Source organism: Neolamprologus brichardi, chromosome 13 (genome assembly GCF_056152115.1).
Source record: "Neolamprologus brichardi isolate AB-2024 chromosome 13, ASM5615211v1, whole genome shotgun sequence".
Taxonomy (NCBI): Eukaryota; Metazoa; Chordata; class Actinopteri; order Cichliformes; family Cichlidae; genus Neolamprologus; species Neolamprologus brichardi.
In genome coordinates, this window is record NC_142116.1 from 15,648,495 (window position 1) to 15,662,747 (window position 14,253).

Here is a 14,253-nt window from a genome sequence, read left to right on the forward strand (position 1 = left end):
GTAATGAGCTTTGCACATATTTGGTCACAAATCAGAGAATTGGAGAAGCGATGAAAGGCATTGATGAGACGGCACACGCAGTATCCAGGCTTTAGCCTACGGCAGCCATCACCACCACTTGAATCCACCTCTGACTACTCAGCCAGTAGCTTGCTAATTTCCGTTTAATGTTCTAAAAACTACATTTTCATGTATTAGTTTCACCACTTTCACCAATCTACTGCCTCCTGTTGCTGCACTGATGAGTTTGAAATGAAATCAGCCTGATGCATTATTAGGTTATAAACTTCATCCTTTTTACTTTTTTAAAGTACCTGCCCATCTCCAGGTTTAGGTGCATTTATCTGCCAAGAGAGAATAAGCAGTATATGCTGCACAGCCCAATTATAGCAGATCAAAGCCAGGCAACATGAAGGAGGAAAGTGGGGATGAAAACAGCGAGACGTGATTCAGGACAGGGTTTGTTTGCTTCACAGGAACAGCACCCAAAGTGGGAGTAAAGTGAATAATAAATAGAGCCCCCCACTTTTCATTCATTTCATCGGAGCGAATCACAAGCAAACAAAGACAACATATTTCTGTTCTGAGCAACAAGAGTGTTCTCATATTTACTGACTGCTGAACTAGCCCCACTCCACAGGATTAACCTGTGTTTCAGATGTGTGCGTGTAAAACTACAGCTCTCTCTCTGAGCATTGTTAATGGGTGGACATTTAAATATGTGATCAGAAGGCTTTTAAGTAATTTGCTTTAATCTCTCAACCCGATCAGAAAGCTTCAAGCATGTGATGAAAATAAAAACTGTGTAGCAACAAAAGGACATGTTTGTTTCTCAAAGTTTACATATACTCATCATGGGCATGGATGTCATGCTAATTCTGGGCTTTTGACGATTTCTAGATATTCAGGAACAACCCAGGAACCACCAAGGTTCAAGCTTGCCATGAACCGGTAACTTAGCTCATGAAGGCAAGCTTATACATTTACTGAGGTTTAAAAATGTTCAACTTGTCACTAAGGAGCTAGCTGAGGGTCTGACTCGGCAGGAGGGGTTATTTAATGACAGGAAACAGAAACCCTTTCCCCTCATACTTCACAGCACCGTGATGAGGACTATTACTGGGAGAGAAAGGTCAAATATTCAGTCTGCAAGTCTTGAGGAACCGAAACAATGAAGCTTGAAGGCACTGCGTGGAAATGACAAGAGGAGCTCCAGTAAGAGGGTGAAATAAGCATTTCCCTCAAGAAAACAAAGTCTTCTATCAGAATGATAATTTTAGACCAGCTGTTGGATTTCAGCCAAACAAAAATGACGCACAGAAAGAAACTTTCTGGAAAGAAACTTTATTAGATCAAACCCCTGTAGATACTTTACGAGCATTTAAAGTTTTTGAAACAGCTGAGCAATAAAAAAGACTTACAAAAGATTTTTTTTTTTTTTTTTTTTTAAATGGCAACCACCTCACTGTAGACACAAATACCATAACCAACACCCACTCCTAATACAGTTTACTCAATAGGCAAACAGATTACTGACATCCACACCTACACACACTGCATACTTAACCCTATTTTTAAAAACCAACCTGTAATTTAAATAAATCATTAATAAATATTAAGTATTTTATCATTAGGTGGGTGTACGGTTCTCTTTTTAGGAAGATTTCATTAGTGATGCCGGTATGTATGTGCCCATGTAAGAAAGATATTTAAATGTGCAGAATACAAAAAAAGTAATATTGAAGAGGACAACTAACAGTAAGACAAACACAGAAACGTACGCCACCTTTCCCTCACAAGGAAAGTCAAATATATAAATATCATAGTTCTAAAGTGCATCTCTCAAAGACTTGTCAAATGAAGTCACCCCGATTAAAAAACAAACAACAAAAAAAACCAACAAAAGCCTAAAATAGGTATGTCTGAACGTGCAGCAGATATATTTAGCAAAAACTACCTACGTACATGCACAGATTTTTTTTAATGCAATGAAAAAAAAGGCAACAGATAAAAAAAAAAAGGGGGGGGGGGATACACTTTCACATTATCAAGAGGTGATAATTCTGTGCCGTTTCAGTCCACTGGTTTGTTCACACTTGGCTTTACAGAATATTTTATTTAAATTTTAGCAAACTTGGCTGATTAAAAAGAGCACACAGTGGTGTAAAAGTTCATTCTTTCCTTTACAAATTCATTTGCAGAATCACTTCCATCCTGCAAGTTTTAAACGTCTTCACTCCTCATCCCCACGTCTGAGACAAAGTTGCAAGTTTAGATCTTAGGCAGCTTGGGAGCACTGATAAGGGGGTTGGTCTCTTGCAGAAAGCGCCGTCCGGCACCCTTGTAATCATAAGTGCAGTCATGTGTCTCTGCGTAGCGGTGAACTGCACAGAAGTTCTGACCGCACCTGTAAGATTTAAATAAACATTCAAGTTTGTATGCAAAATATATATTTTTATAGTACATTCCTCTTGAGACTTGATAGTCAGTAAATTAAAAAACAAATAACAAAAACCCCCTTCAGCAAGCTGTTTGCTGCATAAATGTGTAAATGCAAAGTCTAGATTTTCTTCCCTTACTAAACAATTTCTTAAGTGTGGTTACACCTCTTCTGCCCTCCAATTTGATTAATTTATTAGCACTAACAGAGTAAATTGCATTACTTGTTTAATCACAAAGGCTTACAGTTTGACTAAAGCGGTAGTTGGGAACATAACCACTTCAAGTGTTAAATGTTAAGAGATTACGCAGTGTTGCATCAGATTCAGTGTGTACGCCCTGGACGAGGCCCGAGAGGGACAAGTAATCCATATTAATGTGGTGAGGAGAAACTTTGATAAAGCTAATAACTTGTGACAGAACAAGCAGCGCACAGAGATGTGTTATCATTGGGGATATGGCAGTAGGACAAAACGACGAACAACGAAAAGACCGCTTTGTACTAAAAGGCTCGCTTCAAGGACGAGACTGACAAAACCGGGGGTGAGATGTGATTTAGAGGCAGACAGCAACTGTGTGGGGTGAGCGCAGCTGGAAATGCGGCTGGTACTTGTACCTGCACTCATAGCTGGTGGCCAGGCCAGTCTTCTTGCCACAGAGGAAGCAGTGCTTTGAGCTCTTCTTCTTAGTGCCTGTGGGAGCCTTGACTGGAGGTAGGTGGTATGTTGGAGTGCCTGAGAGAAGAGGAAAGACTATTTATTTATAAGACAGTTGCCAAAGACGAACGGCTGATCAGACAAAACAGTGCAAGCCAAAAGCGTATGGACCCATATTCATAAAGCTACATTTGGCTGTTTGCTTGTCACAGTGGGTAACTCCACGTTTGATTTGGCAACTCCCAAAAGAGAATTTGTGTCTCCCGCTAGAATCAAACTACCAACCTTTTGGCTTGCCAAGCAAATGTATTAACCACTAAACTACAGAGCCGTTATGCACCTGTAATCATGTATGTTTAACAAAAAACAATAACAGTAAAAAGCAAGAGTCAGTCTTCTTACATTGAACACATCAGCCTAACACAGACAGATCATTAACCCTAAAAGCCGTTCACATCTTCCATCCAGCTGAACCCTCAAAACTGGTAGCTTATCTGCGCTTGTGGTTAATTATTGTTTGCAGAGGAAATTTCTAATCCTCCTTGCTGTCAATCTGGGTCTTAGATGTTTCATGCTCATATCTCCCATCATCCAGCAACAGCACTAAGGAACTGGGGTTCTCTTTGATGCTTACAAATCACTATCTTTTAAAAGGGAATATAATATACCCCTGTACTAAGAAACAAGTGCATACAAAGATTATTCCAATATGGATTTCAATTTAATGTACAGGTATCACAAAAATCAAACAACAGGGCACATCATGATGGTATGTTTCCCAGCTTTTTTGTTTTAAAATGTGTGCACAAAGCGCAACTGAATATCTTAGGCACATTTTTCACTTTTTGACAAATCACTTCCCTGTAATTTAGACCCTTTTAACCTTCCCTATACCTCAAATTTGCTCAGGTTAGATCCATCGCAGCAGTCACAGAGGAATAAAAATGCTAGATCAACACAGGAGTCACAAAAAAGAGGAAAAGAGCACTTCTCATCATTTAATGCTCTGGGGAATGTTGTACTTCTCACTAAACTGCATCAGGCACATCAAGCAGCTGTTTTCACCAGCTGTCAAAAGGCAAAACACCTGTTGTGACATCACGAATTGGAGGGTGACCAAAAATGTTTTTCAGTCTCAGAAAGCTCAGCCATCGGGCTTTTCGCTGACCCTTTCCCTGCCATTTAACTGAGTGCATAGAGTTATTTTCATATCGTGTATTATTTCAGCAATGTCAACCGGTAAAAACAAAAATCACAATGGCGTTATTTTAACAGGAGTTTCAAAGCAAGTCTTCACAGTTATTTTAAGGTTGGTTTTAATAAAGTTTGCATTGTAAAAATTGTTAATGAGGGAAACCAGATGTGTTGTTGTAAATTTAGTTTTAGGCAATAAAAACAAACAAACAAAAAAAGCAAACAGCCTGCGTTTTTGCATCAAATATCTTTCTATGAAGAAACCCAGCATAAAATACACGATTCATTTCTTTAGTCAGGAAACACTATTTTGTCAGCGTGTACCCGTGATAATCCTGTCTGTGGAAGCATTCAGCTCTGTGAGCCAAAGGGGATGTGGGAACATACAGATAAAACTGACGGCTCTGTGATCAAAGTACAGCAAGCTTGCCGTCAAGCAGGTTGGGGTATGGGATTGGATTTTTATTTGTTTTGTACGCTTTCTTCTGTATGCCATCATGTGTCTGCTACCAGACAGTGTTCAGCTACAGCCAGTGTCACTCGCATTATCCACGTTGGGTTTTTGTAGTAAGCCGAACTTCATATTGTTTACATTTAATTAAGTGTGTTCCCAATTAATTTTTCTAATCTTTATAGTGCTCACTTAATTCAGGCGAGCTGATATGTAAATTTGTGTGTACACAGCAGAGGGAGACTAGCATTTCTGATGTTCTGCCATAGATCAGTCCCTGGTGTCAGAATAAAGGTTCCAGTGATTTAATGGAGCACCGTAAGAGGTTTGTGGAAGTTGGTTTATCTGATACCTTCATAAATGAGAAGAGCATGCAAGGTGAAATGAGTTTTAATACACAGGCCCTATGTATTTTCTATATAATTATTCATAATTGGACAGTTGAGGCTCTACAACCAGATCAGTGATGTTCAGTAGCTTATCTAGCTCACAATCATTAGTAGATCACGATCCAATTTATAGGTTACCGTAATATGTGAAGTATAGAAATTAACGACAATTAAAATTGCAGGAACAACAAATGTGACCTTGAGCATAACTCGGGTGCTCAAGCAAAACTGTCCCATTAGCTGATCTTTGTGTTCAAGTTTGATTAAATTCTGACCAATATTATAGGAAGCAGAGTGATTCTTGTGAATTGTGTAGGGAGGGACAGACAGTAAAAGCCTCATGCACTCATTGGTTCACTCATTTAGCTAAGGAGTAACAAATTAAAAACTTAATTTATTACTGGGAAATAATAGCATCATAAGAGAAAGTGTTGCCATAACTTTACCAGCCTTGTTCTAAGGAAGACTCTGGAAAGCAGTTCAGGACACACACAACCTAAAGTGCACCTCTATAGTTACCTTGACTGACCAACTGCATATAACAAAATCTAGAGACCTTGCTGCAGGGGCTTGAGCTCGAGTATTGCTTAAACCAATTCCAGCCTGTCATTCAGCCCACTCTGTCTCCGCTTTCCTGCCTACTCTCTGCTATGTCCTGTCAAAGCTAAAATGACAAAAAAACAACAAAAAAACGAAATTAACACTATAAAATAAAAAAGCTTTTCAATAATTACATCTTTTTTTCGAAACAAACACAAAATGTAATAAATAAATTAATTTGATTTCTCCGTTTAAGCATAAACAACTGATCCCTGAATGATGTAAAGAACTTTGGTAAGAAAACAAGAGAACCCCTAAGCTGAATGCCGAGTACTATACTGTTTATAATGTGAGAATATCCTCCATTAGTACTGAGGTAGATGGTACAGGACTCCTCTTTTTACACTGAAGTGGAAGATAGATTTGCTTTTTAAGATACCATGAAGGAGGCACTTGATAACTTTGAGGCAACACTTTAGGTGATAATATACACAAACTATCCCTACTTTTTCAGATCCTGATTGAAGACATCAACATGGAAGGGTCAAACCCCAAAAAGATACAAAAACCCTACCCTATCCCTGGTAGAAACACACACACAATTTTGTACACAGTACTGTACAAAAGTCTTGAGCTGCCCCTCATTTCTTTAGCTAGGAAAATGGAAAAGAGACACAGCAGACATAGTATTTCAGGCAAAAACAGATTGTCCAGTTCTAACACAGCCTGAACTCTCTTAAGAAAGCTTTCTTGTAATTTATTTACATAGTCATCAGGACTCCAGGCTTCTTGAAGTACATTCAAAGCTCTGCTTTCCAGATGGTACTGCGTGGTGGATCAGAATCTGACAGTACTCTGTGTTCCTAATTCCATCAATTATGACAAGATCCCCACCATTTAGGCCCAAACTATGCCTATGCTGCTAGTAATAAAGTGTCCAAAGATACAAATTATATTTGCTTTTTTGCAAAATTGTCAGCTGTAAGTAGGCACAATACTGGTTCCTCATTAGGTGTCTTTTTCATGCTTCAATTATTCCTTGGCTCAATCCCCCACCTGTGATAATCATGCCCTCATTATTCAGTGTATTGGTCAGCATGTATTCATTCTTTTTTTTTTTAACAGACCAAAGTAGCAACTTACAAATAAGTCAGCATTTTGCTTGGAGAATTAAAATTCTTGTAGCGCTGACAGTACACACTAAGGTCTTCTACTCAGCTACACTGTCTGTATGTGACTGCGCCTATAAAAGGACACCATGTTAACTCACAACTGTTCATTTACAATCTATACCACCAGAGCATAGCAAATGATGTTGCACTTTGCTTCAAAATTCACAACTCAGATGTCCATTCAAACCACAACAATGCTAAAATTTCTTAAGCTAGTACTTTATAAACGCTAATGTCGTTTGCATGTCCCTTACCTATAGTCCCAAATGAAGTCATGACTCCTCCAGCTGATGCAAGAGTGCTGGTGGTCTGAGGAAAAAGCAGAAATATTAAATGTTTTTTTTAAGAGTGTAAAACTAAAACAACTGCAGCCTTCAACTTTAAAAAAAAAGTGATTTTCTAAAAATTGTTTTGAATGACTTCAAAACTGGCTGACCACACAAACACTAAAAAAACAAACCAACAAAAAACTTTTTAGGGTAACTCAATTCCACGAATTCAATCTTAGCAGCTAATGCTGACACTTATCTGTGCTCACCATGTAAGAAGCTGATGCTGGGGGTAATGGTGACATTTGCCTTATGTGATCATCCTGCAGAAGTCTGTCAGCAGGGATGGATGGCAGCCTGGAGCCACGGCTGCCCTGTCCTGAGGCAGTTGCAGGAGACAAAGCCAGTGCAAGTCCCAGACTCTCTCCAATATGGTCCCTGCTGCTGCCGCCGCTGATGTCTAGAGCCCTTGTGGAAAGAGAAGCCAAGAGCTCCGAGCTATTGAGAGACCCCACTGGCTCCTTATACGCTTGGTTTGCCACCTTAGTGATGTTTCTTGCTTCCCTCTTAGAGATGAGCTCTAGCCTTTTGCCAGGTGACTCTACTTTAACACCACAAATGCGTGGTGGATGAGTTGACAAGGTGGTTGAAGAGTGAGGCGATGTGCTGCCTTGTTTTGCTGAGGATTGTGCTTGAAGATTAGGCTGTAAACAGGAAAGTGTGGACTCAAAAGGCTGAGACAACAGTCTAGCTGAAGGTGACAGTGAGGCGGAGGCAGGTAATGGTGAGGGAGGGCTGATATGAAAGGATGTGCTAAGCTGTGTCCCATCAGCTCTGCTGGTGAGAGTTTCATTTGTCCCACGTGTCCAGGGACTAACGGGGGAGGGGGAATGTGGCAGTTGGTGCTGAGCCTCAACCTCGCGGGTCTGACAACCTCCCTCTGGCTGGGTGGACACATCCAGACTCAGAGGATCTGACAAGTCACCAAATGGAGATCCAGGTTGAGTTGGTGCTACAAGCCCAACAGTTTCGTCCAATACACCCAGCCCAAATGATTCCCCTACAGGTTCAACTGGGTCAAATGTGGCATCAGGTGGCCCCCTGGTACACAATGGAGGGAGCTGAGGGTATACGCAGTCCCTCATCAACCTAGTGCTGCCAATGTCCAACCGGGACACTTTAGGAGGTGGGCGGATCTTGGCAAAAGGTGGGCATGTCTCCCATGGCTCCTCCTCCTGAAGCATATAACAAGACGGGGAGGAGAAAGAGGGAGGGGGTCGTCTAGGGATGGGCAGATGGGCGGAGGTCGCAGCAGGAGAGGCCAGAGAGGGGTCTACGGATTCATGGTCTACAATTGGAGGTAGAGGGGCATTTGACTGCCAAGGCTGGTTGATCTGAGGGAGTGAGCGCAAGAGGCGATGATGGTGTCGAGTGTTGGAAGGTCCAAAAGAGCTGCCACAGGGATGAGGGCTGACAGGGGCCCGTGGTTTTACCTTTGCAGACTTCTACAGGACAGGGACATGGACAGAAATGAATAGACGGAGTTATATCAGATGATTATCTTAAGTGTATATTTACCCATGTTGGAAAAAAACCCATCATACCACTGACTAGATTTAAGATTATTGCGTAAATTTGATGAGTGCTAAAGAAAATGTAGGGCCAGCACAGCTGAATCTAACACAGCTCTACCCTCTTACTAACGAAGGGAAATTAGTGTTTGGTGCTTCATATTGGCTTCATGCAAAAATATCACTATCACTCTTTAAAATAATCAGAACTAATCAAAAGTGACTAGACTATTAGATGTAATTTGATTTTATTCCTTTCCTGATTAAAAAAAAATCAAAACATTACAACACAAAATATTAAGCAGCAAAGACTGAAAGAGCATTACATCGTAATACAGAAAGCTCTGTACGCATAAGGCAAACACAGATAATGGATCCAAGGTTTATATATTCACTTCCGCATACACAAATACATGCATACACGGTATCATGCCTCAGCCTGATAAAATATGGCAGACAAATGACAAAATGTCATTGATTTTCTTTGATCGCAAAGGTTCCTACCTTCTTGTTGAGGTTCATGTCCTCCATCTTGGCTTTCAGCAGCTTCATTTTGGTCATAGTGATGGAGTTCTCAAGGCTCTGCTGTGCAGCTGTAGAACTCTCTCCATCTTCTTCGGCATACACATTGAACACAGAGCCACCACTGGAAAACACAATGAGGGAAGAGAAATAAAAAAACAAACAAAAAAACAACGACAACGAAAATACATTAGCAATTCAGTGTCACAACATTTAATTGACACAAAAACAAGAAAAAAAAAAAGCCCATAAATCCAGCTGTAACCATTGACAGCTAAAACTAAATATCCTACAAAGTCTGTATAATTATACTTCACACATTGACACATTGAATTGTTTTCTAAAAAGAAATGGAAACATTTCTGCTGTGGTTATTATCATGCATGATCATGTGACCATGAAGAGTACAAATTTCTAATCACAATCCAAATTGTGTGCATATTTACAGTATGTGGAAAGATCATATAAAATCAAAAATAAAACAAACTATGACAACCTCAGAGATTCAGATACGGGGGTCAGGGTACCATCTCCCCTGTCGACCACACGGAAGACATTTAGTTGGTCCCCCTCACGATAGACCACAAACGTGACCTGCTTGTTAGCCAGGTTTTTCTCCCAGCCTTCCTCCTTTGTGCTGTCCATCAGGTCAGCCACTTCTTTAACTGGATCCTCCATGGTTACTGACAAAAGAAGAGAGGGGGTTTAAACTGCAAGAAAACAAGACACTTTACGTAATTTAATAAAAACAAGGAAGCAGATTAAAACCAAAAGCATAAAAACACTGACTACAGTTTGTCAGTCTTCTTACCTCTCCTGGTGTTAATTGGGCCTCCTCTCATAGCTAAGACCAGTTTCAAAGTGCAGCCCTCTGCAATGCTGCAAACACAAATCAAATGATAATTAATACATAAACGCCATACCAGTAATATCAGTGCAAATATTATGAAAGAAAAGGAACTAATGCATGTACTTGGAGGGTAAAATGCTTTACTTCTGAAGCAGAGGCCCTGATTTAAAGTAAACAGCACTTCAATGGACAGGATGTTTTCCAGATGAACTTAAGTACAGGAACGGGAATCCCACTGGAACATTTGGTGCATATGAGCAGATGTTTCATCGCCTACTCTACCCCTCTGCTTCACAAACTTAAAAAGCATGCTGCAGAGTGTGATAGGGGAGCTGAACGAGATCTCACCAGAGGCTGTTCATGTGGAAAATTAAGTGACAAACATTCATAACAATACCACCATCTGCAGCCAGCAGAGCGCTGAAGGATGAGTTCTGCATCTCATAAACTGACAAGAGTGGATAGGGCAAATTCTCCAAATATGCTGTTTGTCTCACCCAATGCCACATATCTGGCTCATCTACAGCATGCTGAAGTGAATTATAAGTGAGTCACCACCACAGCAGGAAGGCTTTTAATGTGCACCTCCAAATGACACTAAATTTTCACAGAAAATTTTTAAATGCTTCCTGTCTGTAACTGCTCTAACAAGCTCCCCTGTATTTGTGATTTTGCCTTGACAGCAGTGCTCTGAAGGACACAAAGTGTCAGGAAGAACAGTTTTACCCGTAGTCATGTAGGCAATGTTCATCTTCCAGCTCCAAATTGTTCCAGATAAGGTGTTGCTGGGCAACAGGGATACCTTTACAGTCAGAGAGAGGGCAGGAGAGAAAACAACCAAAGTTGACAAGGACCTGTTCATATTTGATAGACAAAGTTCAATTACCTGACAGACATGCTCCAATCACAAGCAATTGCACATGACTAAAGATGATTAATGTCTGCCCCCTAAAGACAAAACTAAGCAATCACAGAAGCAATGACGACTTAAACATGGAGGCAAATAAAAATAAACTATTTATGAGCTAGAATGTCAGCTAATGCTGTATCTAAAACTATTGGATACGTGTCTAAATTGAAACATTATTCCAAGTGGGACCAAAATAACAAAACTCCAGTACAAGACTGACAGGCTACTGAATACAAAGGCTCTCTAGAGGTAATGCTTGGAATAAGAAGTAGTGTATGAGTAGGAAGCTCTCAGGAAGCTCTTTGTGCCCACAATCAGTGAACTCACTGCCCCGGTGCTGGAGGTGAGCCAGCGTTAGTGAGCAAGCAGTGGTCTCTTCATTGCAGAGTGATATGCTCATATGCTCACAAACACGCAGGCCTGGCTGACAGACCTCATCACACGCAGAGGGCTTTCTGCCCACAAATGAAGAATAGCGGGGAGGAATGCAGATACTCAAGGTCAGCTTGATGCTTTACTAAGCAACCTTAAATTTTTGGGGGGAGTGTAAAAAAAAGATTTCTATGTATTTGTATAAATGGAAACAAACAATTATGTCCTAATACAATCCATGTGGCCAAATTCTTTCTAACACAGAACAGATTTTCTGTCCATTTTTGGTGCCTCTGCCATTTCTCTTGAGACAAGCCAGCAGATTTGTTGTGGTAATGATAATATAAGGAAAATTCAGCAAACACACTGACCTTTTCACAAGGTTTTGAATGTCACAGGAAAGTGTATCTACAAACTGTAGATTAGTTTGGCGATGTGACTCAGCAAGCTCATCGCTTTTGCTCTCATTTTGTACAAACAACTGGAACAATAGCAATGCTCTGGGTCAGAGCGACCGTAAGTTTAACAAGTACCCAATGCTGGATCATGAGGCATGGGATTTAAATTAGGACAGATCGTTCCAAATTTATTTTTTCCAATTTCATCCAATGGGGATAATTCAGATTTCAAATTAAACCGTACAACCCCAATCAAGATTAATCAGGTCATACAGTAATAAATATTGCAAAAAACGCAGTGTAAACTTGAGTTTGATTCTTTTCCCCCCACTTATTTTTAAGCTTCATTACACTCGAAAACAATCTGTAATTTAAGTCAACAATACAAATAACTAGAAAATTATAGTATCCAGAATTGTGTAACTCTGTCTCTACAGAGCAATGCAGCACACCTCAGAAAGACCTGACTAATACGATGGCAAAATGTATGTCAAAGGTTTTACAATAATCTGTGCATCCATTTTTTCCCAAACAGTACAATAATATGTTTTGTAAGATAACAAACCTACCCTGAAGTGCAAACTACCGCAACATACAAACTAAACATTAGTGAGCTCCGTACCTTCCAATCTCTGGATCTTCGCTTTGACTGAAATGACAGCCTCAAAGGGCAACACGCGCAGCTCAAAACAGGTCCCTGTCAGTGTCTCTATAAAGAGCTCCATAGTGTCATAGAAAGGGAGCTTATATTGAAATGCTCCCACGCTATCGTCATTGAAGAAGGGAGGCTCCTTCCTGTCGGTCATCTTGGCAGAGTGGGAGAATGACTTTAGGAAGGTGGTGAAATGGTGGGGCTGCCCCCAGATGAGGGAGAGAGAGATTGCTCAGTGGCCTCACAACTGTCGCACATCATGCAAGATGACCACATCTGTGAGGAAAGAAACAACAAGTTAACATCACAATGTAAAATAGAATAGCATAGCCTTTTATTGTCATTGTATATGTACAACAAAAGTGTGGAAAAACCTTCATTTAATCAACACCAACTTAGAAGTAGAAGCACTGGCACTTACTATTGGGTTGAGCATCCACAGTCAAGCATCAAGGTCATTTTTGTCTACACGTGCATGTTGTACCATTTTTTTTCTTGCTTTAATGATTGGGACCTATATCTAACGATCGACAACTGGTAGTATGCAAATTTACATCAGTCATTACTGCACGAGTAATGAAAAACTGTCCTAAAAAGCAAAACTGCATTGTTGTGTTTGTAATTATTTAGCAACTATTTTAAGATAAAGGATTTTATTAGTATCAGGAGACACATGCAACCTTCTCATAAAATATTGAGGACATCATTAAAAGGGCCTGGCCAAAATTCAAGAAGATCAGATGTGTTACATAAGCCTATTATTGGTATGAGGTGTCCTGTGACTGACCACAGCCTTTGACAGCACAGCTCTTCGGTCACATGACTCAAAGAGCATCATCCAAGATAGAACCTGTGTGAGATGTGTGTTATTAAGGGAGACAGACAAAGGAGGGAGAAGGGACAATTCCAGCAATATATGTATATTTGTCATTTTCGTTTCGATTGAACTGATTCAAAACGTACTATAACCAGATTGCCATTTGAACGCAACACGTCATCTTCACTTGAGACCCTACAGGCGTCTATCTGCTGGTACCCAGTGGAGCCCAAATATATGGCATAAAAACTGAATATGAATAGTCTTGTCTAAGAAATTTCGGTAAACGAGGCCTCTGGTGTACTCTTTCAGACATTAGGGAGTTTCTAAAACAACCCATTCGCTAAAGGAACCTGTTAAGTTGCAGTTTTAAAGACAAAGATATCTACACATCGCCTTCAGGCATATCCAACCGTATACAAAAGACCACAAACCCACAGAAGCAGCCACGGGCCATGTAGAAAGACATGAACTCGGTTAGCTAGCTGCCTGACAACGGAGATTGATGGTTTTAGTACAATTCCAGAAGCTAACATTAACAAGCAAAGGTCATACAGGCCGTTTTAACGCCCCGCAGCTTTTTTCCCCAATACGGCGTAAACATGAATGACGTTCGCAGTATTGATCAAACCCGCTTACCAGTATCTGCTGCAATAACACGGTGGGAAGCCCGTCTAGCCGACGCTGCTAACGGTAGCTTTCGTTGCCATGTTAGCCAACAACTCAAACAATGGCTTTCTCAACCGCTGGCTAGCAGACTGCTAGGCTACTTTCACGGGCTTCAGTTCTGTCCGTCCATCGTCGAGGCCACCGTTACATCCAAAATTAAGCAGCACCTCATCGTGTTAACCCACGAAAACGACACACGGAGCAAACCGTCGACCCGTATCTGTCGCCGCGGCCCTCGGTTGGCGACATACCTGTCAAAGACTGAGAACAACACCTTTCCGACTTCCCTTGACTGACACACAAAGGGACCAATTGACGAACGACGAGGTGGGCGGGACAACGAATCATTGCGAACAACACCAAATTCTTTCACTTTACACAG

At 40.7% G+C, this 14,253-nt stretch overlaps 1 protein-coding gene across 7 annotated transcripts; it reads right to left on the minus strand.

The window, feature by feature from the left end:
• Positions 1–1,328: 1,328 nt before the first annotated feature.
• Positions 1,329–14,174, minus strand: zfand4 (zinc finger, AN1-type domain 4). 7 transcript variants are annotated; one of them, XR_004843418.2, is made up of 11 exons: positions 13,842–14,174; positions 12,356–12,661; positions 10,780–10,855; positions 10,015–10,082; positions 9,700–9,886; positions 9,186–9,327; positions 7,380–8,615; positions 7,096–7,150; positions 6,813–6,912; positions 5,649–5,793; positions 3,087–3,173 (listed from the first exon to the last, which is right to left on the minus strand). XR_004843418.2 is itself a non-coding variant. In XM_006783878.3 (10 exons), exons 2-10 carry the CDS (start codon positions 12,537–12,539, stop codon positions 2,272–2,274), a joined length of 2,202 nt encoding a protein of 733 aa, XP_006783941.2. In that variant the 5' UTR covers positions 12,540–12,661; positions 13,842–14,173; the 3' UTR covers positions 1,329–2,271. The 7 variants fall into 7 exon arrangements, 4 of the variants coding, with proteins under 4 accessions (XP_006783941.2, XP_006783942.2, XP_035760619.2 ...); XM_006783878.3 differs by lacking the exons at positions 5,649–5,793; positions 6,813–6,912 and adding an exon at positions 1,329–2,407 and having other exon boundaries at positions 3,056–3,173; positions 13,842–14,173; XR_436688.3 differs by lacking the exon at positions 6,813–6,912 and having other exon boundaries at positions 3,074–3,173; positions 5,686–5,793.
• Between the last annotated feature and the right edge of the window lie 79 nt (positions 14,175–14,253).